Genomic DNA, 22,220 nt, shown 5'->3' on the forward strand with positions numbered 1-22,220 from the left:
AGCTCACCTGGAACTTGCTTCAGAGTTCCCTCTCCCGGAGCCTCTTGGTAAGTCCCCCACCTGCTTGTCAGCCTCACCTGGCAACCCTAATTATCAGCTGACAGTGGCCTGGGAAATAATGCAATACTAAATACCCCCATAGGTCCCAGTGGACCCCAATGCCACTAGAGTAGCAATAAGAGACCCAAAAAAAAAAAAACCCTATTGCACAATTAAGTTAAGGTTGCTTTAGGAAGTCAATATGGCCACATCAAGCTTTTAGAACAGGGGTGTCAAACATGTGGCCCGGGGGCCAGATCAGGCCCCCCGAGGGCTTCCATCAGGCCCGCAGTGGAACTGGCCATCTCCTGCTTCCAGTTCTGCTGCTGCTGCATCATAGCTTGCTTCGCCAGACTCTCTTAATCGCTCAGCCATTTCATGTTTTAACCGGGGTCCTAGACTCAGAACGCTGCACATGAGATTTCTGTGGTGAATGTCAATAAATCAAAAGTAGGTTTGCAGCTTACAGAGCTAATGCTTTAAGCATGTTTTTATTTTAAGTTAAAAAAAATCTTTGTGTTTGTGTCCTTTATAAAGTTTATATCTCTGCTACCTGGCATTACATTTTGTGGCACACATGGCCCGGCCCAACAAGATCTCATTTATGTCAGATCCGGCCCTCATAACAAATGAGTTCGACACCCCTGTTCTAGAACATTCTCTACAGCAGAGAGCCCCAACAAAGATGCCATGGCATCCAGAAATTAATTTCCCTGTACTTATTTGCTTCTTCATCAAGCATCTTTCACCAAAGCAAAAAGGCAATCCAGGCTTCCCTCCATTTCATTGGCACAAGAGGGGCTTTAGAAGAAGCTCCTAATCTATATCAGGAGTCACTAACCTTGTTGAACACTTGGGCACTTTTGGAATTTTGAGACCAGGTAGTGGGAGCCATAACAAAATGGCTGCCATGGGAGCTGACGCCAATCACAAAATATTGAGAACTTCCATGTCACGTGTCCTCCCATGATGGGTGCTTCTTATAGATGTGGAGATGATGCCTTCTTATAGATGTGGAGATGATGCTTCCTGAGCTCTTCTCAAGCGCCTTCCAGTATGGTGGAGGAAACCTAGGACTGGCTTTTTTCTTTGGGGAAAAATGTTTTCAGGGAGAGAAAGTGGGCACCAGGAAACACATCACTGGGCTGTATGAACACAAAAATCAACAAAGCCACAAAATGAAGACCTGCTTAAGAATTAACTGAGATGACTCATTCAGTGTGGTTTAGCATACAGAATACTGGAGGTTATGTTGGAAGACAGGGGCGAAAAACCCCAAGTTGCCCAACTAGATCACTGTGTAGTCTTTCAGCAAGTCACTAGGCCTCAGCCTAACCTGCTTCATGGGGTTATTATGAAGATAAAGTGGGATGGTCTCATATATGCTAGCCTAAACTCCTTAGCAATATACTGGGATCAAATGTAACAACCATAAAAAGAAATATGGAATACACAATTTTTTAAAAAAACACGTTTATAAAGTTTTCTCCAAGACATCATGCCTGACAGCAGAGTTGCATTCCAGTCCTAAGTAGAGGTACGATAACTAGAGATGCTGCCAGTAGGCTTGCCAGCTGCAGATCTGGAAACACCTGGAGATTTTGTGGGTGGAGCCTGAGGAGAGCGGGGTTTATGGAGTGGAGGGACTTCATTGGGGTAGAATGCCCTAGAGTCCACCTTCCAAAGTGGCCATGTTCTCCCGGTGAACTGATCTCTGTCACCTGGAGAGCAGTAGTAATCTCAGGAGATCTCCAGCCACCACCTGGAGGTTGGCAACCCTAACGAGAGGGGTAAGGCCCGGCGAGGATTCACACCATGACACTTCCAGCAAATACCTGGGAGTGACGTTACCCTGTTTATGCAACATTCTGAGATTCACCTCCAAACCCTACAGTAAAACATTTGCTGCTATTTCCTAGAAGGGATGTCATGCCACTGGCTTGATGCTGGTTTCCCCCAGCCATTTTTTCCCCTGCCTCCCTGTGGAGCAATGGTGGGCAGAGCAGGCAGAGGCTGGGAGACCTGAAATGGAAGACATGGCCTCTCTAGATATATCCCTCTAACCCATTGGCTTGAATCCCACCTCAATTGGGGGGTGGGGGATAGAAGGCTTCCCATCCTTGGAGTGTTGGCCCATTCTGCCACAGTCCAAAATCCCCCTCCCCAAATGCTGCTCCTGAGAGACAGGGGACTCTCTAGAAACAGCTTTGGAAGGAGTCAGGGATTGACCATAGGAGGGGGGGGAATCAGGGGGGAAATCATCCCCCCTTTCTGTCCACACAACTTTTCGGCAGGGTCCAAACCTTTGACTTCAGTAGACTTAGAAGAGTGTAACTCTGCTCAGGATTGAGTCCGGTGGGTGGTCTAAAGCAGCAGAACAAAGTTTGAGTCCAGTGGCACCTTTAAGATCAACAATGTTTTATTCAAGGTGTAAGATTTCGTCTGCATGCACACTTTGTGCATGCACACGAAAGCTTACACTTTGAATAAAACTCTGCTCAAGATTGTACAGTCAACACTGTCTGTTCCTGCGAGGATTACCTAAACTTTGCATTTCCTAGTTCAAGTGGATTTAACTCTAGGTTTTGTTTGCTTTGTTTTTCTTAACTCTCCGCTCTCAAAGGATGTCGCCACAGCTGCTCTGGGCTTACATAATGCCCAGCAGAGCGCTGCTTCAGTCTCTCCGATTATGGATTAGTGTCATAATAATTGTGCAGGCCAGATTCTAACAGCTGTGTGCCTCCTTCCAGGGGCTATCGCAGATTTCATGTCTTTCTTTGGAAACGACTGAGTGGCTGAGTCCCCAGCCTCACGCAACAATCTCTGCGCTGTTCTCCACAGTTCAGAGCCTCATGGCGTAGGCGGAGAGATGGCGTTACCAGTCATAAGCACAACTGGAGAGGAGCGCAAAATGGGGCGTCGAAGGCCATGTTACATGAATGAAAAAATGTTAAGTGATGTGTTTATTTCAAAGTTTAAAATACAGACATTTTCAGCACGGGAGATGCAAAGCCACGTACCAGCGTGGGAGGCTTAGTAAGCACATCAGGCGGTTTCTCAGCTTTTTCTGACCTAAATGGCCCAGGCCAGATCGATCTCAACAGATCTTGGAAGCTAAGCAAGGTCGGCTCTGGTCAGTACTTGGAGAGACCATCATGGAAGTCCAGGGTTGCTACACAGAATCGTGCAGGAAGTGGCGGCGGCTACAAGCATGGACGGCTTCAAAAGGGAATTAGATAAGCATATGGAGCAGAGGTCCATCAGGGGCTATTAGCCACAAGGTATAGATAGGGACTCTGGGGCAAATGATGCTCTGTCTTCTTGGTGCTTGGGGGGGTCAACAGTGGGAGGGCTTCTAATGTCCTGGCCCCACTGGTGGACCTCCTAATGCACTGGTATTTCTGGCCACTGTGATACAGACTGTTGGACTGGATGGGCCTTTGGCCTGATCCAGCATTGGCATCTTTTATGTTCTTATGTTCTTATGTTAAATCACTTCTGAATGTCTCATGCCTCGAAAACCCTGTGGGGGCACCGTTGGTCAGCTGTGACATTCAACCACCAGGAGGACACAACCTGCTGAATGAAGAACACAGCACCCACAAATGGTGCCTCCATGTGAGCAGGGCTCAGCTACATCCCTTAATGCATCGCATATCTGAGCACTAGTGATGGATCTTTGTATGCTCCTGTAGCACCGTTCATTCCCCAGAGTGTCTACAGGGGAGTTATGCACAGGGCTGCTGAGAATGCTAGTTATGGGGGGGTTTCATGCACGTATCAGTTCTGCATGACTCTACCTGGATGCAACCCCCAAACACTCCCACGGCCTGTGTGATGTAATGGTTCGAGTGCCAGATGAAGACCTGGGAAGCCCATCCCCACTCTGCCATCGGCTAGTTACACTCCCTCAGCCTAACCTACTTCACAGGACTGTTGTGAGAGTAAGGAAAGGAGGAGGATGCTGAATGTCCTCATTGGGAAGAAAAGGGGGGTTTAAATATCGGAACAAACAAATAAGGCCTGTAGGGATATGAATTGGCCCTTGGTAAGTGGCAGCTGGGAAGAACAGGTGGCAGGGTACAGCCTTTCTCTTGTCAGATCTTGGAAGCTAATCAGGGCTGGGACCAGTGCTCCCTCTAAGCTGCGGAGCCTTGTGAGCAAAAGTTCTTCCTTGTGAGCTACTGGCATTAAAGCTGTGAGCCTGTGATTCGGCTACTGCATACATTAGTTTGCTCTAGAGCCATCCTTCCTGAGCTAAGACAAAAATGTGTGAGCCGGAGGCTAAAAAACTGTGAGCTAGCTCACCCTAACTCAGCTTAGAGGGAACACTGGTTGGGACTTTGATCAGTCACCATAAGTCAGTTACAACTTGACAGCACATACCATACATTGTGGCAACTGACTAGGCAAACTGATTTCTTTTTAAATATATATATATATATATGTAGCAATGTGCAGAGTATCTGATCTGTGATGGCTCATTCACACATGCAACGATAACCATATGCAGTATTAATATGCCACGTATTTATATAACATGTTTTGAATCCTGTTTTGAGATCTTGAAGATGTTTAGCCTGGAGAGGAGACGACTGAGAGGTGATATGATAACCATCTTCAAGTACTTGAAGGGCTGTCATATAGAGAATGGTGCAGAGTTGTTTTCTGTTGCCCCAGAAAGTCAGACTGGATCAAACAGAGTGAAATTAAATCAAAGGAGCTTTCAGCTAAACATTAGGAAGAAAAAAAAAGGTTCCTCAGTGGAACAGGCTTCCTGGGGAGGTGGATGGGCTCTCCTTCTTTGGAGGTTTTCAAACAGAGGCTGATTCTGTGAATTTAGGCAGATCACAAGAAGGGAAGGCAGGAAGGGTTGCCTCAGTGCTTAGTTCTCGTGGCCCTTTCTTACAGGCCCAGGGAAATGTCAATTGCCACTTTGGGGTCAGGAAGCAATTTTTCTCCAGGCCAGTTTGGTCAGGGATCCTGGAGGGTTTTTTTTTTTGGGCGGGGTGGGGGGGATCTCCTGGGCATGTAGCAAGGGTCACTGGTAGTGTGTGGGGGAGTTATTTGTGAATTTCCTGCATTGTGTAGGGGGTTGGACTAGATGACCCTGGAGGTACCAACTCTGTGGTTCTATGTGGTGCGGATGGGATGATCCAGAGTCTTGTACCTAAGATCCTTTACTGATCTTGTACCTAAGATCCTTTACTGAAATGTCGAACCAAGGACTTCCCACCTCACTCCTCGCCTGGTTCTTGCAGAAGTCATCAAGTGATGGTTCTACGGACGATTAGTTAGAAGGCAGCCATGTGATCAGAGCAAGCTGCAATCCACCAGTCCTCTGCCTGAGACACTGATGGGTTATAGTGCTGCTATTCCTGCGGCTTTGAGAGAAGCTAGGCAGGTGTAACTTTCCCCATCACTTTATTGCCGTGCTGGGAAAAGCTTCATTTTGGCACGTCAGCCTGCTGTTAAAGGCATACGAGCAGAGCTGGTTGTCAAGGTGGAACACTGTAAACACACTGGCTGCCTGCAATATCTCTGCAGGGGAGAGGAAAGAATTCTTTTAAAACCTGATGAGTTTAAAAGGTAGATCCAAAGGAGTACTGCAGCACCGCACAAGACCGGAGGCAAAAACTGGAGCTGTGCGTTCTCTGGCACTACATAGTTTCTCTGCCATAGAGCCATTCACTCACTTATTCATTCATTCACACACACACACACACACACACACACACTTGTGAAATGCTATGAGTCACCTGACATGAGCCAATTGTGTCTTCTCTTATTCAGTAGACAGTATAACTCTTCCATCCCTGGAAGATTTCTTCTTAAAGATGGCATGGTATTTTAATTTCTTTTAGGGGGGGGGGGAAACATCCTTTGGCTACGGCTGCAGTTCTGGGTGCCAAACTGATATCCTCATTGCAGCAATGAAGATCTAAAGGATTCTGTTCCCTTTTTTTTTTTTCCCGCCTCCACAAACCACATCTCTTGGAAGCGAGGGCTCATCCTCTTCAGAAAATGCTCTCGCAGAAACGGGTGGGATCTCTTCCCTTCACTTTCTATTTGTGGGCAGACGTGTTCCTCTTTCTCCTTCAAGGTAAGTTATTTGTTCCTCTCTCGTGTTTTCAGGGTGGACATGCGTAACGCTTGTTGTTTAATCCCTTTGCACCCAGCTTTGAAAGAAGAAGCTTGTGTGTGAGGGTTTTTTTTTTAATATATTGCTCAGAATGTTTGCTTAGGTGACCTACATATTCTACTGAGGCAGGTTGCTTTAACTGCCATAAATAAAGTATAATGAGAGAAGGGTTCTTCCCCCTCATTCCGCATGTCCGTACTTGCGGCTCTTTGTTGCAATTTAAATGAACCCCCCCCCCCATGTACAAGAAATTACAGCCTATGACAAAACATTGAATGCAAACTGTTATTTCAAAAGACAGACTTTTGTTCTGTGTGGGAAGGAGAGGCAGTGTCGCACATGTGCTGCCTAGGCTGGCTTGCCTGTCAAATAACCTTATCGAATTCTGTGGGACTTCTGAGCAAACCTGCATAGCGTAATGCTGTGTCAGTGCTCTTTTCCCCCAATCTGTGATTCGTTTCCACCTTTGGTGAGGAAAGAGAGTCCGTCGTAAACTCCCTTACCAGAATGCTTACAGCTTCTTAAGCACTCCAGATACGCTGGGCAAAAGGTCCACTTCTCGGTGGCTCCGTTAAGAGAAAGCTAATTGCCATTCAGATAGCTCTGACTGCCATTGTTGTATTGACCTGGCTTTTATGCTTTTTATTCGTAGATGGATGTGCAGGGATTGTGTTCAGAAAACTTTGAAATATATGTATGGGGGAAAAGCAGTGCTTGCTTTCGCTTTGCATGCCAGGCTGTTGTTGAAAGCGGAGGAGCAGGCCAGGGGGGAAAACAAGACTTGCCAACTTCTTTGCATTTCCCAGGTCGGATTTCCCAAACTTTTCCTAGAGGCCCATTCACACTCCTGAAACACTCCCCCCCCCCCGCTTTATAGAAGAGAGTTAAGGAGAAGACGAGGAGTGTGACATTACGGAATTATGGCCCCTGGCCCAGAAGCAGGTTGTTAACTTTCATAGCAGTTCCTCAAGTCCTTTAACAACGACTTTATCTGTAGGCTAGAGTTGCCACCTGATCAGAAGAAACACCCTCATATGATCCTCTGACTTCAATATACTGTTGCCAACTCCAGGCTGGGGAATTCCTGGAGACTTGGAGGAATAGTCTGGAGAGGATGCTCAGCTGGGATGTGACGCCAACTTTTGTCCTCCTCTGTCTGTTCTTGCATTTTTACATCCCCTCAAAGATCGTACCTTTCAACTATGCCAGTTCGCACATTTGGGTCATACGGTCACAGGTGTAGAGAAGTCATGTGACGCCCATACCTGTGTGAACCCATATGAGAACCCAGGCCATCATCACTTGATTTCTTCCTACTTTCTGGTTGGCTGCTGAAGGTGTGTTCTTCCATTCTTTTTACAGTTCACATCCCATCCCACTAGTTAGTTCTTACTGGGCTCTCAAAAGTAGCAGATGCTACTATTCATAAGCAAATACAAAATCATCATTAGAAGAAGAAGAGATTGGATTTATACCCCGCCCTTCACTACCCAAGGGAGTCGCAGAGCAGCTTACAAACTCCTTTCCCTTCCCCTCCCCAGCACAGACACCCTGGGAGGTAGGTGGGGCTGAGATTCGCAACCCTACCTCAACAGTAGTTTGAAGCGCAGAAATCTTCTGGGGGAAACTTTTCACCCCATGGAGATAAAATATATTTTTTTCTTGCTAGCTTTTTGTACCCGGTTCTCCCAGATTAGAGTCCGCGCACTTAACCACTACACCAAACTGGCTCTCCACCAAACTGGCACCAATCCAGAACATCAGGGATCATACACACTAAATAATCCACTTCCAATCCACTTTCAATGCATTTTTGAATTGGATGTTGCCAGTTCACACAGTTGGAAAGTGCACTGAAAGTGGATTGCAAGTGGATTATTTAGTGTGTGTGATCGCAGCCCAGGAGTCCCTCAGTAACTACACAGCAGCTGAAATTAACTGCTCCCCCTTCCCCAGCACTCAAAGCCTTTCTTCTAGAGTTGCCAACCCTGGGTTGGGAAATTTGTGGAGATTTGGGGGTAGAGCCTAGGGAGGGTGGGGTTTGGGTACAGGAGGGATTTCAGCAGGGTATGATTCCATAGACTCCATCCTCTGAAGCAGCCATTTTCTCCCGGGGAACTGATCTCCGTGGCCTGGAGATCAGTTGTAAGTCCAGGAGATCCGCAAGCCCCACCCGGATGCTGGCAATTGTACTTTCTTCCAAAGTCCTAGTGCTTCAGCTGAGAAGGTCCTGCATGTTGCTGTCACTCACTATCCGGACAATTTATATCAATGGTACACGAAACAGAGCCCCCGATGCAAATCAATGGGACTGAAGGGAATGTATGTGTGAGGAGGTGCTCTCAGTTAGAAAGAAGGGGGGAATTTTCAGGAACACAGGAAAACTCCTAGGAAACTCTCCCCCTTTTTGGAATGAATGAAATGTGCTAAATTCACATAGGATGCAGCAGCTTACAGCTCTCTCACACTTTAATATTGTATGTGTTTGCAAGGTTTGATTGTAGAAGACTAAGGTCCTGTCCACACGAGGGGATTTGGGCCAGTTGCGGGACAGTTCGGGGGCGGATCAAAGCAGCGCGATCACACCACAACATCTGGGAAGCGTCCTGCTTCCGTACCCGAACTGGCCCTTTCCCCGGAAAAGCCGGCGCAAGTTGAACCACCTACCTTGGTGGTTCAAATGGAAACGGCGCCTCTAGCTGGGCGTTTGATCGCCGGCGCGTCCTTGCGCCGGCACAACCCCGGCCCGGAGCCGAACTGCGCATGCTCCGACATGCGCAGTTCTGCCGGCTCCAGGTTAGGGCCGTGTTTTCTCCCCGGTGTTTGATCGCGCCGGGGAGAAAAGGCGCTGCGGCCAGGGGATCCATGGGATCCCGCCGCGGCGTCTCAACGTTGCCGCGGCTTTTAAAAGCCGCGCCTTAAGAGGCTTTTCCCCTGCCGTGTGGCAGGGGCCTAAGGCATTTATACTTTTAAATTCAATAAATATAGTTTTATATGCTAAGTTATAAATTATGCATTTTACTTTGTTACCTTATTTGTAGAATGCCTTTCTCATTTCACATTGTTAAAGCAGCAAAATAGGTTTAGTTGTTGTGATAGGAAAGTGAGCATTGCATGTATTTCCAATTTTCCCAACATTTCATTTCTTTTTCTCCTGGGGGGGAAAATCCCCATGGTTTCAAAATTTTCAGCAATGTTACAGGTCTAGTGTGAAGTGATAATGAAACTTCTATCTGGGATGGCCAGTTCACACATATAAAGCCATCTGATGATGCAGTCTTCAAATGATCAACATGCATGTGTGTATCAGGCCACAGTCACATGGGTATGACACCCCAATTCAAAAGCTACTTCCACACACTAAAGTTCATTTTTGCCCAGTGGACACATCCTGAGTCCAACCAAATTCATTCTGCAGCCAAATAACATAATGACTCTTCAGCACTGAATTCCTCATGCAACATTTAGTATTATCCCCATAAAAACGAGCTAAATTTTATCTTATGCATGCCTTTGTTATAAATGGGATAAATAAATACCCAAAAATTTGAATACTCACCTTTCCCCCGTTCCCCTTTCCCTCTTCATCTTCAGTAACACATTTCTATTGATATTTATTTTTCCTACCCAGATTGCTTAGCGTGTAAATCTGAAGAAAAGCTGTTTCAAAAACTCTTCTCCCACTACAATCATTATATCAGACCAGTGGAAAATGTATCTGACCCAGTTACAGTATATTTCGAGGTGGCAATTACGCAGCTTGCAAATGTGGTAAGGCTAAACTTAACAGTTCTTTCTAGATATTTAAGTGCCAGCCAGATAAGAAATCCAGGTATTGATAAGCCTGATCCAGTATGTGTATAGAAACTTCAACATGCATGTGATATGCTGCACACTTGGGGATTTCCCCACTGTTCCACCAAAAAGGCTGGTGAAGTTCTCCATGTGTGCAGTGGCAAGACTCCTATATCAAACAATGTGCATCGCCCAGCATAAGATAACAGGAAGTCCCCACATGCATTACGTTAGAGCTCTGGCTTGCATTGTAGATTTATACACACCTTGCATCTGGTAGAACAGAAAGTAAGAATCATGGCTTTTCACACACCTTGCATCTGGTCTATTAGTAAGCACTGATTGACTATAATGGGTCTCATTCATCAGTACGTTATTAATTCATACCACATGCTTAAGCATATATACCTAGTTATTGCACATCAGTAGAACAGAAAGTAAGAATCATGGCTTTTCCCACAGCACTCTACTGAAAACCCTGGACTGCATGCCTCAACCAGTGTGATCAGCCACATCTCCTCCGCTCCCATATTTATCAACCCTTTTTATGGTACTGGTTATTCCCAATTCTATTAATATTCTAGCTGCATTTGGGAGGGTATGTATAAGCCAGTCCTGCACCATGCTACATGTAGAGTCTAGGGTGACTGTGGAACTATCCTTATAACATATCTGTAAAAACATTTTTTCTCTCTCTGCTGCAGGATGAAGTCAATCAGATTATGGAAACCAATCTATGGCTGCGACATGTAAGTGAGCTCTCATACACCAGAATGGATTTCATAGCAGTGCTGGGCTTTTGCACATAGAATAACAGGAACAAGTTCTAAAAGAGATACTAGTGAAAAGAGGCCATAATTCATCCAAAAAGGATGATGGCACCCAAATTGCCATCATAAAAATTGCAAAAGGGATCACACTTGTTTCTGTCATACGTCACTCTACTTCAAAACTCAGTCATCAATTGTTCATTAAATACTAGGAATTGCCTATGCATTGTGATAGGGCAATTAAATGTGAGGTTCTGTACATGCACAAAGAAAAAGTTTATACGCCCCCAGTTTCAACATCTGATTATCTGATTATTGGTTTATTTCCTATTTGTATCCCAACCTTCCTCCAAAGAGCTCAGGACCAAGCCTTTAAATGCTTTTGGCCAGTGGGGGTTTCACACGCCTGGATTCCAAGCAGCAATGCCACTTGGAATGCAGGCATGTGAGGCCTGGTCCCTGCTCACCAAAAGCATTTAAAGGGTCCTCTTAAATGCTTTTGGCAAGCAGGGGTTTGAGTGCCTGAATGCCAAGCGGTGAATCGCCGCTTGGAGTTCAGGCATGTGGCCAGTGGCTGCCCTGCCTGCAAGATTTAAAGGGTCCTCCAGCTGATTGGCGGGCCATGTGCTCCCCTGATCAGCTGGAGGACCTTTGTTATGTACATGGACCGCCTCCAGGGGTCCACGGACAGGCCAGAGCTTGGATCCGAAAACAAAGGAAACTTCGGATCCTGGATTCCCCAGCCCCAACCAATAGCCACCTTGGCGGGACATTTAAACCCTCCAATGGGAGTGGGGGGGTGGCTGGTGGATATGTATATAGTTGGCCCTGCTGGCCGTTAGAATTAGTCTTTGTCTATGTGAAGTACAATAAACGTGTGCTACACCATGTCGTTGTCCGAGTCCTCCATGCGGCAAACCCAGTACTTTTCAACCTTTTAAATCTCCTGGGAGGGGAGGGAGAGGGGTGGCCACAGGTAGCCATTGTTGGGGGCAGGGCTTGGGGGTGGGGCTTGCCCCACCATCCAGTTGGCTGGCGGCAGGCTGAGGCCCTGAAAATCAGGGAACCCACTCCGGGGCCAGGGGACTGGCAACCCTACCCTCATAGAATTCTGTGGTCTCCATGATTCATGGGAAGACGGGAAGCAATAGTGAAAAAGTGGAGTTGGAGAAAGGTCTAGAACTCCCATTCCTCCCTGACAAATTTGACTGGCCTTTAGCTAGCCATCTGGAGCCCACCCCACTGAGTAACTCAGCCCCTAGAGCATGAAGCCAGGATGTGCTGATTGACCCAATCACCATGAGCAACCTCAACAGGTCATGGGTGTCATAAGCAGTAAGCTGACTGTAATGGTAAAGATCCAGAAATGCTTACTGCCTGGACAATGAGCATGGCCCTGATGCCAGAGAAGCCTCTCGAAAATGGAGCAGCAGCCGCTGGCCCTCCATTAGCATTGTCAGCTCTGGGTTGGGAAACTTCTGGATATTTGGGGGTGGGGCCTGAAAAGGTGGGGCTTGGGGAGGGGAGGGACCTCAGCAGGGTATAATACCACAGACTCCACCCTCCAAAGTAGCCATTTTCTCGAGGGGAAATAACTCTGTTATCTAGAGAACTGTTGTGATTCTGAGAGAGTTTCAGGCCACATCTGGAGGTTGGTGAGCCTACCTTCCATAACAACAGGGATGGTGCAAGGAACCCTGGGAAAGCAGGAAGAAGGGATTTAGGAGGAGCCTGCCACGTCTGCACAGAACCATTTATTCCCCAGCAGGGCAAGGCTGTGGAAGACTTCCACACTTCCCACAGCCTCTAGCTGAGAAGTGGCAAAGAGGCAGGAGAGAAGGAATCAATGAAAGGGCGAGCCCTTCCCTTCTTAACAACTGACGCCTAGCAAGCCAAGTGCAAGGATATCCTAGGCAAGTAATGTGGCACTTAAGGAGGAGCAGCTATAACATGCAACTAGTGTTCAAATAAACTTGGGATCCTTCCAACAGTTAGTTACTGGTTTCTCCTTTCACAAAGCCAAAGGACCCATTCCCAAGACGTTCAGGGTGGTGGGTGAAGTCATATTTGTACAAGGTCCGAGACTCAAGCCACAGGAAACATGAATATTCCAGCATCAAAACTTGTACTCTTTCTCCCTTAGATATGGAATGACTATAAACTGCGATGGAATCCAGCAGAATATGATGGGATCGAGTTTGTCCGAGTGCCAGCAGATAAAATCTGGAAACCTGATATTGTGTTATACAACAAGTACAAACTCTCTTTCCTGATAACTTTTGGGCACTGATATATTTTTCTAAAGAAATGTTGCATTTTAGCATTGCACGCCACAATCTAAACTGTCCTCTGTCTGTATTTCCAGCGCTGTCGGGGATTTTCAGGTAGAAGGCAGAACCAAAGCTCTTCTCAAATACGATGGCACGATCACTTGGACCCCCCCTGCCATCTTTAAGAGTTCCTGCCCCATGGATATCACCTTCTTCCCCTTTGATCACCAGAACTGCTCCCTGAAATTTGGGTCCTGGACCTACGATAAAGCTAAAATCGACCTTCTCCTCGTCGGTTCCAAAGTGGATATGAATGACTTTTGGGAGAACAGTGAATGGGAAATAGTGGATGCTTCGGGCTACAAACATGACATCAAATACAACTGCTGCGAGGAGATCTATACTGATATAACCTACTCTTTTTATATCCGAAGGCTGCCCATGTTTTACACAATTAATCTAATCATTCCTTGTCTGTTCCTTTCATTCCTGACTGTGCTGGTCTTTTACCTTCCTTCCGACTGTGGAGAGAAAGTGACTCTGTGCATCTCTGTCCTACTTTCTTTAACAGTGTTCCTGCTGGTAATCACAGAGACAATCCCCTCTACTTCTCTGGTAATCCCCCTGGTGGGAGAATACCTGCTGTTCACCATGATATTTGTGACCCTCTCTATTGTCGTCACCGTGTTTGTGCTGAACATCCACTACAGGACGCCAACAACACACACGATGCCCACGTGGGTCAAAACTGTCTTCCTCCGTCTCCTTCCCAAAGTCCTGATGATGAGGAGGCCTCTGCAGAAACACGTCGAAGCCAAAACTAAAAAACTCAAAAAGGGCAGTACCAGTAAATCCAGCAAGCCAAAGGCTGGCGAGTTTGGAGAAGTGAAAGTCCGCAACGAACACAGGTGCTGTCACTGCGACAAACCCAATGAGCCGGACACGAGCAAGAAAAAGAGACCGAGCCCCCAGTCTGCGAAATGGGCAGCTGACCAAGTGGAATACTCTCCGGAAGTCAAAGAAGTCATTAACAGCGTGCAGTTAATTGCTGAGAACATGAGGAGCCACAATGAGACCAAAGAGGTAGGAATGATTCCATAGTATTTGTTGGCCAAAGGTTCTCAAGTGCCATGTATGCTTCCTCAAAAGAAAGTTCTGCTGAGACGAGGAGGGTTTGCTCCCAAGTAAAGCCAGTGTGGTATAGTTATTAAAAGCAGCAGGCTGTAATCTGGGAGAACTGGGTTTGATTCCCCACTCCTCCACATGCAGCCAGCTGGGTGACCTTGGGTCAGTCACAGCTCTCTCAGCGCTCTCTCAGCCCCCCCAAAATAAGTCTAGATCGCCACAAAAGAACTAGAACAGAAGGCTGCCAGACGATCTTCGGCTCTCCTGGCTACACTACACACACTGCCATATGATAATTATTATTATTAGGATGGCCTACTCCCGCTTCGGAAATTCCTGGACGTTTGGGGTGGTGCCTGGGGAGGGTGGAGCAGTTCTCTCAGAGCTCTCTCAGCCCCACCTACCTCACAGGGTGTCTGATGTGGGGAGAGGAAGGCAAAGAGACTGTAAGCCACTCCGAGACTCTGAGTGAAGGCCGGGGTATAAATCCAACTCTTCTTCTTCTAAGGCTGTGGTCACACAGACTAAAGAATCCACTTTCAGTGCACTTTCCAGCTGGATTTGACTGTGTGAACTGGCAAAATCCAGTTGGAAAGGGCATTGAAAGTGGATTACTTAGTGTGTGTGTGACCGCAGTCTAAATGACGCTGTGGAGTCTGACCCCTTACCTTTAGCCCAAAAGACCTCAGCAATGGCAACAGGACCACAAGACCATGTCTCAGTTGGTGATGCTGCCCCAAATGCTAGTTATATCCAACCCTGTCTCCTGGGCTCAGGGCAATTTTCAACCATTTTGCGGACATCACAGTCCAGATATCCCTAGAGCCATGTCAATGCACTGAGGCTGGTAATGAGGCACTGTCAAGAGCTGCTGTAGAAGCCTGTTGATTGAACTTTCAGCCCCACTAGAGGTTGTTAGTTACACTGGTGCAAAAATGTTATCAGGCTTCCTTCCCAGTAAATGCTCGAATAAAAGTATGTTTGTGCCGACTATCTCACTTAGCTGATACAAGATGTCCCTGTGACTCTGTTGGCACAGGCCATTGGTGCACCTGTGGTGGATTCAGTTTTAAAGCTAACCTTGGTTGCTTTATTAGGATTGCAGTGGTGGGAGACCCAGTGTTCTCACACAAGCCATGTTCAGTCAATATGATTTTCGTGAGCCAACTGCGCTTAAGGGGAGATGATTCCACGTGCAATATGGATGGTTGCCATTTTGTATGAATAGAGCAACAGGTGTATTTTTCAGCTTTGGTACACACGTTCAGAAGGTTTTTGTGGGTACACGTTTGCAAGAACCAAAGCTGGAAAACACATGTTGTCCTATTCACACAAAATGGCTACCATGCAGATCGAGAGGTTCACAGGTAACGTGCTCTACCATTATACAAGGTTAGAGAGCCAAAATCGTAACAAGTGGAAAAAACTATTTGGGAGAAGGGTCATTTCACACTGACTTTGTGCATCTTCAAAGAGGAGGAATAACACACTATTTGCTTTATTCCATAGCTGCAGCCAATTAACCTACAATGTTTCCTTCCCCTGAAGAAGCATCACAAGCACTGGTAGCCAGTGTTCACTCTAAGCCTGAGTTAGTGTGAGCTAGCTCACAGTTTTTTAGCCTCCGGCTCACACATTTTTGTCTTAGCTCAGGAAGGATGGCTCCAGAGCAAACAAATTTATGCAGTAGCCAAATCACTTGCTCACAACTTTAATGCCGGTAGCTCACAAAGTAGAATTTTTGATTACAGGACTGCATAGCTGAGACGGAGCATTGTAGCTCTGAATTCATAAGGGATTTCAGTATTGTTTTGAAAGATTATGGTTTAGGGATTCATAAGCTGTGGTTCAGAGATCACTGGTGGTGTGTGGAATCTTTTCAAGTGGTTGTTAATACCATGAGAAAACTGTGGAAGGCACTTCCCAGAGAATGCTAGATGATGAACTGAAACTTCAGCCGCTTCTATATTCTGATGCAGCTATGCGAACATAAGGGGAAGAGAAAGGGCAAGCACTGCTACATAACAAGCAATTATAGTTTGAATAGATTTTTATATCTCCCAGGAGCTGAAGGCAACATACAGTTTATTTTTTTTTCAAAAATGTGCATGCTGCCTCTCCAGACCCGGCACAGGTGACTCTCTATGAAAACAATAAAACAAAATCAAGCAAAGAATAAAAACAAATCAATAGGAAGAAGCCCCGCCAATAAAAACAAAACAGCCCGGTCAGTAAAATAAATAATTAAGAACATGTCAGCAAACACACGCCAGTAAAAGCAAGCCAGGGCATAAAACATAAAACAAATTTGTTGTTGTTGTTCAGTCGCACAGTCGAGTCCCACAGGCTAGGACCAGATTGACCAGATCACGCCAGGAGTAAAAGCAAGCCAGGGCATAAAACAAAAAACAAATAGAGCAGGCTAAAACCGTATTGATAAAACAGTGCACAGGCTAGGGGCAGATTGTAAAATAACTTCAAAGCTCTTAGTTAAAAGCCTAAGTGAAGAGAAAGGGTTTTTCCTAAGGTTGCCAGCCTCCAGGTGGTACCTGGAGATCTCCTGCAATTACAGTTCATCTCCAGATGATCAAGATCAGTTCACCTGGAGAAAATTGTACCCTGCTGAGGTCCCTCCCCTCCCCAAACCCCGCCTTCCTCAGGCTCCACCCCCAAAATCTCCAGATATTTCCCAACCCAGAGCTGGCAACCCAGAGCACTCAAAGGCAAGTGGGCATCATGTGAGTCTCAAGGGGGAGGGCATTCCAAAGGCAAGATGCTACCACCAAAAAAGCCTTGTCACTAGTTGCCATCTGCCCTGTCACTAGTATCCATCTGCCTTATCTCTGCAGGCGGAGGCGCAGACAGCAGGGCTTGAGAAGAGTATCTTCCCTCCTAAATGTTGTCCCTGTGAATTAGGCTAGGCTGAGAGAGAATGACTGGCCACAGAGTCATGACAAGTATTGTGGCTGAGCTGGGATTTGAACCCTCATTTCCCCAGTCCTAGCCCAGCTCTTTAACCATCATAGTATACTCTCTTTCACAACATTCGTGCATGCTCTGTGTCACTTAGGTCCTGGTCACACAGAACGTTTGGCCCGGGAGAGGGATGGATCAGGGGCGCAGCAAACGGGCACGATCTCACTGCAACATCTGGAAAGCGGAGCACACCCGTCCCTGATCCGTCCCTAAAGCCGGAAAACCCGCTGCAAAAAAGAACCTCCTACAGAGGAGGACTTACCGGGAACGCCGCATCAAGCGTGGCCGTGGGATCGCCGGCGCGCCCGTCGTCCAGAGCAATCCAGGCTCCCGGCAGAACTACGCATGCACACACATGTGCAGTTCAGCTGCTGCACTCTGCCTTCCATGGCTCCCCCCCCCCCCCCCCCCCGCGCCGCCCGGGGGGGGGGCGGGGCTGAGCTGGGATTTGAACCCTCATTTCCCCAGTCCTCGTCCAGCTCTTTAACCATCATAGTATACTCTCTTTCACAACATTTGTGCATGCTCTGTGTCACTTAGTTCATCATTCAGTTGAAGAGTTGGAAGGGACCTCCGCGGTCATCTAGTCCAACCCCCTGGACGATGTAGGAAATTCACAAATTCCCCCCCCCCAGTGACTCCTGTTCCGTGTCCAGAAGATGACAAAAAAATCTCCAGGATCCCTGGCCAAACTGGAGAACAACTGCTTCCTGACCCCAAAGTGGCGATCAGCATTTCCCTGGGTGTGTAAGAACAGGCTACAACCCTTCCTGCCCTCCATTCTCATGATCTGCCTAAATCCACAGAATCAGCATTGCTGTCAGATGGCCATCTTTGCATTTAGAAACTTTTCAACTAGTGTGTCAGATGCTTTTTCACGTCCAACTTCAAGCACATCCAATGCGTAACAATTTCCACTGTAATTTATTTCGCCTCAGTACCCTTCATTCTGTAACTTGGATACTTTCATTGCTCGTTTTCATTCTCCCTCCCCCCTCCCCCATCTGCCTCGTGGGCTTGGACTGGAAGCTTGCGATGTTTTCTGCTTTCTTGGAGCTTATATAGAATTTGGCGTCACTGGGATAGTAATCTCAGTGGGATCTTTGAACATCTGTTGTAATGTAAATAATGCAATTACTCTGAGAGCTGTTGAAGGGAGAAAGCTCCCTACGTTTTCAACAGAACTGAAGGGTTCTCCACAGGGAGCAAGAATCCGAATTTATGTGAGCATCCCTGCAGTGATTACCCATACCAGAAAAGCTTTTCAGTTTTAGGAAAAAATGGCTCACCGGGAAACGTGCAATGAGTTTTGCATGTCCCATTCAGTTTCCTAGCACTGTAGTGGGGGTCCTTTTTTCCTATGTGCTCCATTTTAAGGATACCCCAAAAGTGGTTTCAGATACTAGATCAGCACTAGAACAGCTAGATTTGAGTCCAATAGCAACTTAGAGATGAAGAAGAAGAAGAGAAGAAGAGATTGGATTTATATCCCGCCCTTCACTACCCAAAGGTGTCTCAGAGCGGCTTACAAACTCCTTTCCCTTCCCCTCCCCTTCCCACAACAGACACCCTGGGAGGTAGGTGGGGCTGAGAGAGCTCTGACAGAAACTGCTCTTTTTCAAGAACAGCTGTGCCAGAGTTATGGCTTGCCCAAGGTCATCCAGCCAGGTGCAAGTGGAGGAGTCGGGAATCAAACCCAGTTCTCCCAGATTAGAGTCCGCGCACTTAACCACTACACCAAACTGGCTCAACAAAGGAGCTTTTTATTCTTGAAAGCTTATGCCCTGGGAATCTTGTTGGTGTCTAAGGTGCTGCCGGACTCAAATCTAGTTGTCCCCAAAGCAGTGTGTCACAAGACGTAACTCTAGTTTTACTCTTACTGCCTTTTGCTACTGAAGATGCTATGGACTAGAAACCAGATGCTGCTTTTCTGAAAGGAAGCCAATTTGGCCATGGGTGAGTACAGACCACTCACCAAGCAGGGACTTGGCACAGGGTGCATGCACCCACTTTTAAGGTGTCAAATTCCTTTGCCTTAAAGGTAACTAAACAGTTCAAAACCAAGATGGGTAGCCGTGTTAGTCTGCCCGTAGCAGTAGAAAAGAGCAAGAGTCCAGTAGCACCTTAATGTCTAACAGAATATGTGGCAGGGTATGAGCTTTCGTGAGTCACTACTCAACCTGAAGGAGTGGGCAGTGACTCACAAAAGCTCACACCTTGCCACATATTTCATTAGTCTTTAAGGTCCTACTGGACTGTTGCTCTTTTCTGCAGTTAAAAACCAGCATCTCTTCTGTTCTCTCCACTATATACAGGACACCTCTTCTGGCAAGCAGCCAGGATGGTGGGAGGGAGGGAGGGACCCGTCATGGCAGTGGAAAACTGGTTATTTGGCAACCTAACGGTACCGTTTCAGAATGCAAGATGAGGAACTGCATTTCTAGATGCTGTCTTATATTTTAAAACCCCTGTGTCATGGCAATGGAAAACTGGTTATTTGGCAACCTAATGGTACCGTTTCAGAATGCAACATGAGGAACTGCATTTTTAGATGCTGTCTTATATTTTAAAACCCCTGCAAATGGAAAACGGATACTGTAAGAACAGCATCACCTCGCCTACTGTTCGGTTTTTTTACTTGTGGAGATTTAAAAAAAAAAATTGTAGGGGAAATTCCAGAATAGCATTCCCTGCCTGCAGCCTAGTGTGGTAGGATCCATTTTATCAACTCAGGATTCTACCATCTAATCCCACAGCAGGCTTCTCTCAAATACGTGGTAAAGATGTTCATGTGACCTCAGTGTAATCTGCGTTTTTGCCCATTCCTTGCTGCATGTGGGAATAAAAATCATTAATGGGATCTTCTTAAATAATGAGGAGACCTTCCCTTCTCTTCTCTTGAAGTACTTTGCCAGTGTAGGTGAGGGAGGTGCCTTCTGAGAGGCAGAGAACTTGGGGGAGCCTGCGAACTTTCATCTGGGAGAGACCTCCCCTTCAAATGTCCCCTCACCCTAGTAACTTAATAACAGTGCCGCATGACGGAGTGAGCTCCCGTCTCTAGTTCCAGCTCCTGCCAACCTAGCAGTTCGAAAGCAAGAAATTGCAAGTAGATAAATAGGGACCACTTCAGTGGGAAGGGAACAGCATTCCGTGCACCTTGGTGTTTAGTCATGCCAGCCACATGACCACGGAAATGTCTTCGGACAGCGCTGGCTCTTCGGCTTTGAAACAGAGATGAGCACCACAACCCTAGAGTCGGATTCGATTGGCTTTCGAGCAAGGGAACCTTTACCTTTACCTTACCACAGGAGTAATTTAATGCCTTTGTGACATCAGCAAAGATTGTACCAACCCCCAGCTTCGTCTCAGACCTATTTGTTTGCCCAGCAACTAACACACTCGACACTAAGCAAAGGGTCAAGAGTGGAGCATTGGTCAGCACAGCTACCTAACATACATTCCTACCATTTGTTGGACGTGTTGCTTGTTAAATGTTACTAGTTCAATAATGCTGTTTTGTGGGGCTCTGTTTATCAGTACACAAAGGGAAAGATGGCTTTTAAAAATGCATGTCAGCAATTGTGCTAATGGCTTTGCTTTTTTACACTGATAAATATTTAATGTTTAGAGGGATCGTGGGCCTTGGCGTAAGGGTACCCAGTATACGCTTTGGAGCTCTGCAGAAATTGAGGGCCTGATCCCAGGATGGTGTTAAATCAATGATGCTATTGAATTCTGTGGAGCTTTGCTGATTCATGAGATTGAACAAGCTGCTTTAAGGAACAGCTAAGAAAACATACAGGTCTAGATTGCAGCTTTGGAGCCAGATCTCACTTAAACATTACACTAGACAAATGGCCGATGAAGACTTCTTAGCAGGATTGGGTTCTTTGCTAGAATGGAATCATGGGAAAGCATGTAATGCTCCTTGCAGCAACCTAAAAAGGTTATTGTTACAGAAAAGGGGAACCATGGCTATCATTGTTCCCTACAAGAGGAAAACTGAAAATACTTGTAGCCCAGTCAGCGTGAGGGACTATACTGTGGAGGTCTCAGGGACATGATAGGAAGACAGAAGTAAGAGAGGCTGCCACTGAGCAAGAATGCTGACAGAAAATTTACAGATATTTTTAACACCAGAGGTCAGCAGCTAGCTACCTGTAAGCCAGATCTGAGTGGTGTCATCTGTTACTCCAGTTGCCAACTCCAAAGGTGAGTATAGATTATTAGTATCTCTGACAAGGGGCCTAGCAGGCGGCCATTTTGGAATCTGGTGCATAGGGTTTTATCCCACCACCTAGTATTCCCTTTGTCAGAACAGCCCTACACTAAAACAAGTTGCTGACCAGGTGTTTTAACAAAACATAGCTTATGTACTGGATATACTGGGCTTCAAAACACTCTAAAACCATATGCTTTCTAACATTGGCCATGCCAGCTGCATTGGGAATAGCTGTATGTTATTATTTAAAACTTGGAATAGTGTTCGGAGCATAAGCACTAAAAGATGTTGTGATTCAGTTCTGCATGGACTACATGGCAGTGGCTGAGAAGCACACGATAGGTCAACAGTTTTGTAAACAGAGCCTCAGAATGAAGTTCTGGTGATCCTAATGGGGCAGAAAGTCAGGATTTTGATTTTGCAAATAAGCATAAATAAGTTGTCTTTGCTAGAAGGAAAATTTGAACCCACTCATTTCTGGTGAACTGTTGTGTGTCTTCTTGTGTATTGCAGGTGGAAGATGACTGGAAATACGTAGCCATGGTGATTGACAGAGTATTCCTGTGGGTGTTCATAATTCTCTGCGTGTTTGGGACTGGAGGCTTGTTCCTGCAACCATTAATAGCAGAGACATAATTCACTGACGGTTCAAGTTGTGCTTTTGTTTGATCACATCAGGTTCCACATGCACCCTCACCGTTTTTTCAACTTCATATTTTTTAATTTCCCATCTATGAAGTAATATAGAATGTCACCTTCACCTCAGGCCAGATGAGCAGTATTTTCTTCCTCCTCCACACAAGGCTTTCAAGCCAACAGTTTCATTCTTTCCACTTTCAGGGAAACCTTACCAGATTGCCTGCTCAACTGAGGAAGGCTGA

At 46.4% G+C, this 22,220-nt stretch overlaps 1 protein-coding gene across 1 annotated transcript; it reads left to right on the forward strand.

Annotated features, from left to right (window-relative positions):
* Positions 1 to 6,063: 6,063 nt before the first annotated feature.
* Positions 6,064 to 21,975, forward strand: CHRNA6 (cholinergic receptor, nicotinic alpha 6). The gene is made up of 6 exons (XM_015423737.1): positions 6,064 to 6,142; positions 9,813 to 9,952; positions 10,681 to 10,725; positions 12,890 to 12,999; positions 13,112 to 14,099; positions 21,853 to 21,975. Exons 1-6 carry the CDS (start codon positions 6,064 to 6,066, stop codon positions 21,973 to 21,975), a joined length of 1,485 nt encoding a protein of 494 aa, XP_015279223.1.
* The last annotated feature ends 245 nt before the right edge of the window (positions 21,976 to 22,220 follow it).

Source organism: Gekko japonicus, unplaced genomic scaffold (genome assembly GCF_001447785.1).
Source record: "Gekko japonicus isolate JY-2015 unplaced genomic scaffold, Gekko_japonicus_V1.1 scaffold48, whole genome shotgun sequence".
In the NCBI taxonomy this organism is placed as follows: domain Eukaryota; kingdom Metazoa; phylum Chordata; class Lepidosauria; order Squamata; family Gekkonidae; genus Gekko; species Gekko japonicus.

What these genes read in the sequence shown, in the direction of transcription:
- CHRNA6 (XM_015423737.1), top strand. Translation starts at nt 6,064, where the DNA reads ATGCTCTCGCAGAAACGGGTGGGATCTCTTCCCTTCACTTTCTATTTG. An exon ending in CCAATCTATGGCTGCGACAT is followed by an intron (nt 10,726 to 12,889) that starts GTAAGTGAGCTC and finishes TTTCTCCCTTAG; the next exon opens with ATATGGAATGACTATAAACT. An exon ending in GATATTGTGTTATACAACAA is followed by an intron (nt 13,000 to 13,111) that starts GTACAAACTCTC and finishes CTGTATTTCCAG; the next exon opens with CGCTGTCGGGGATTTTCAGG.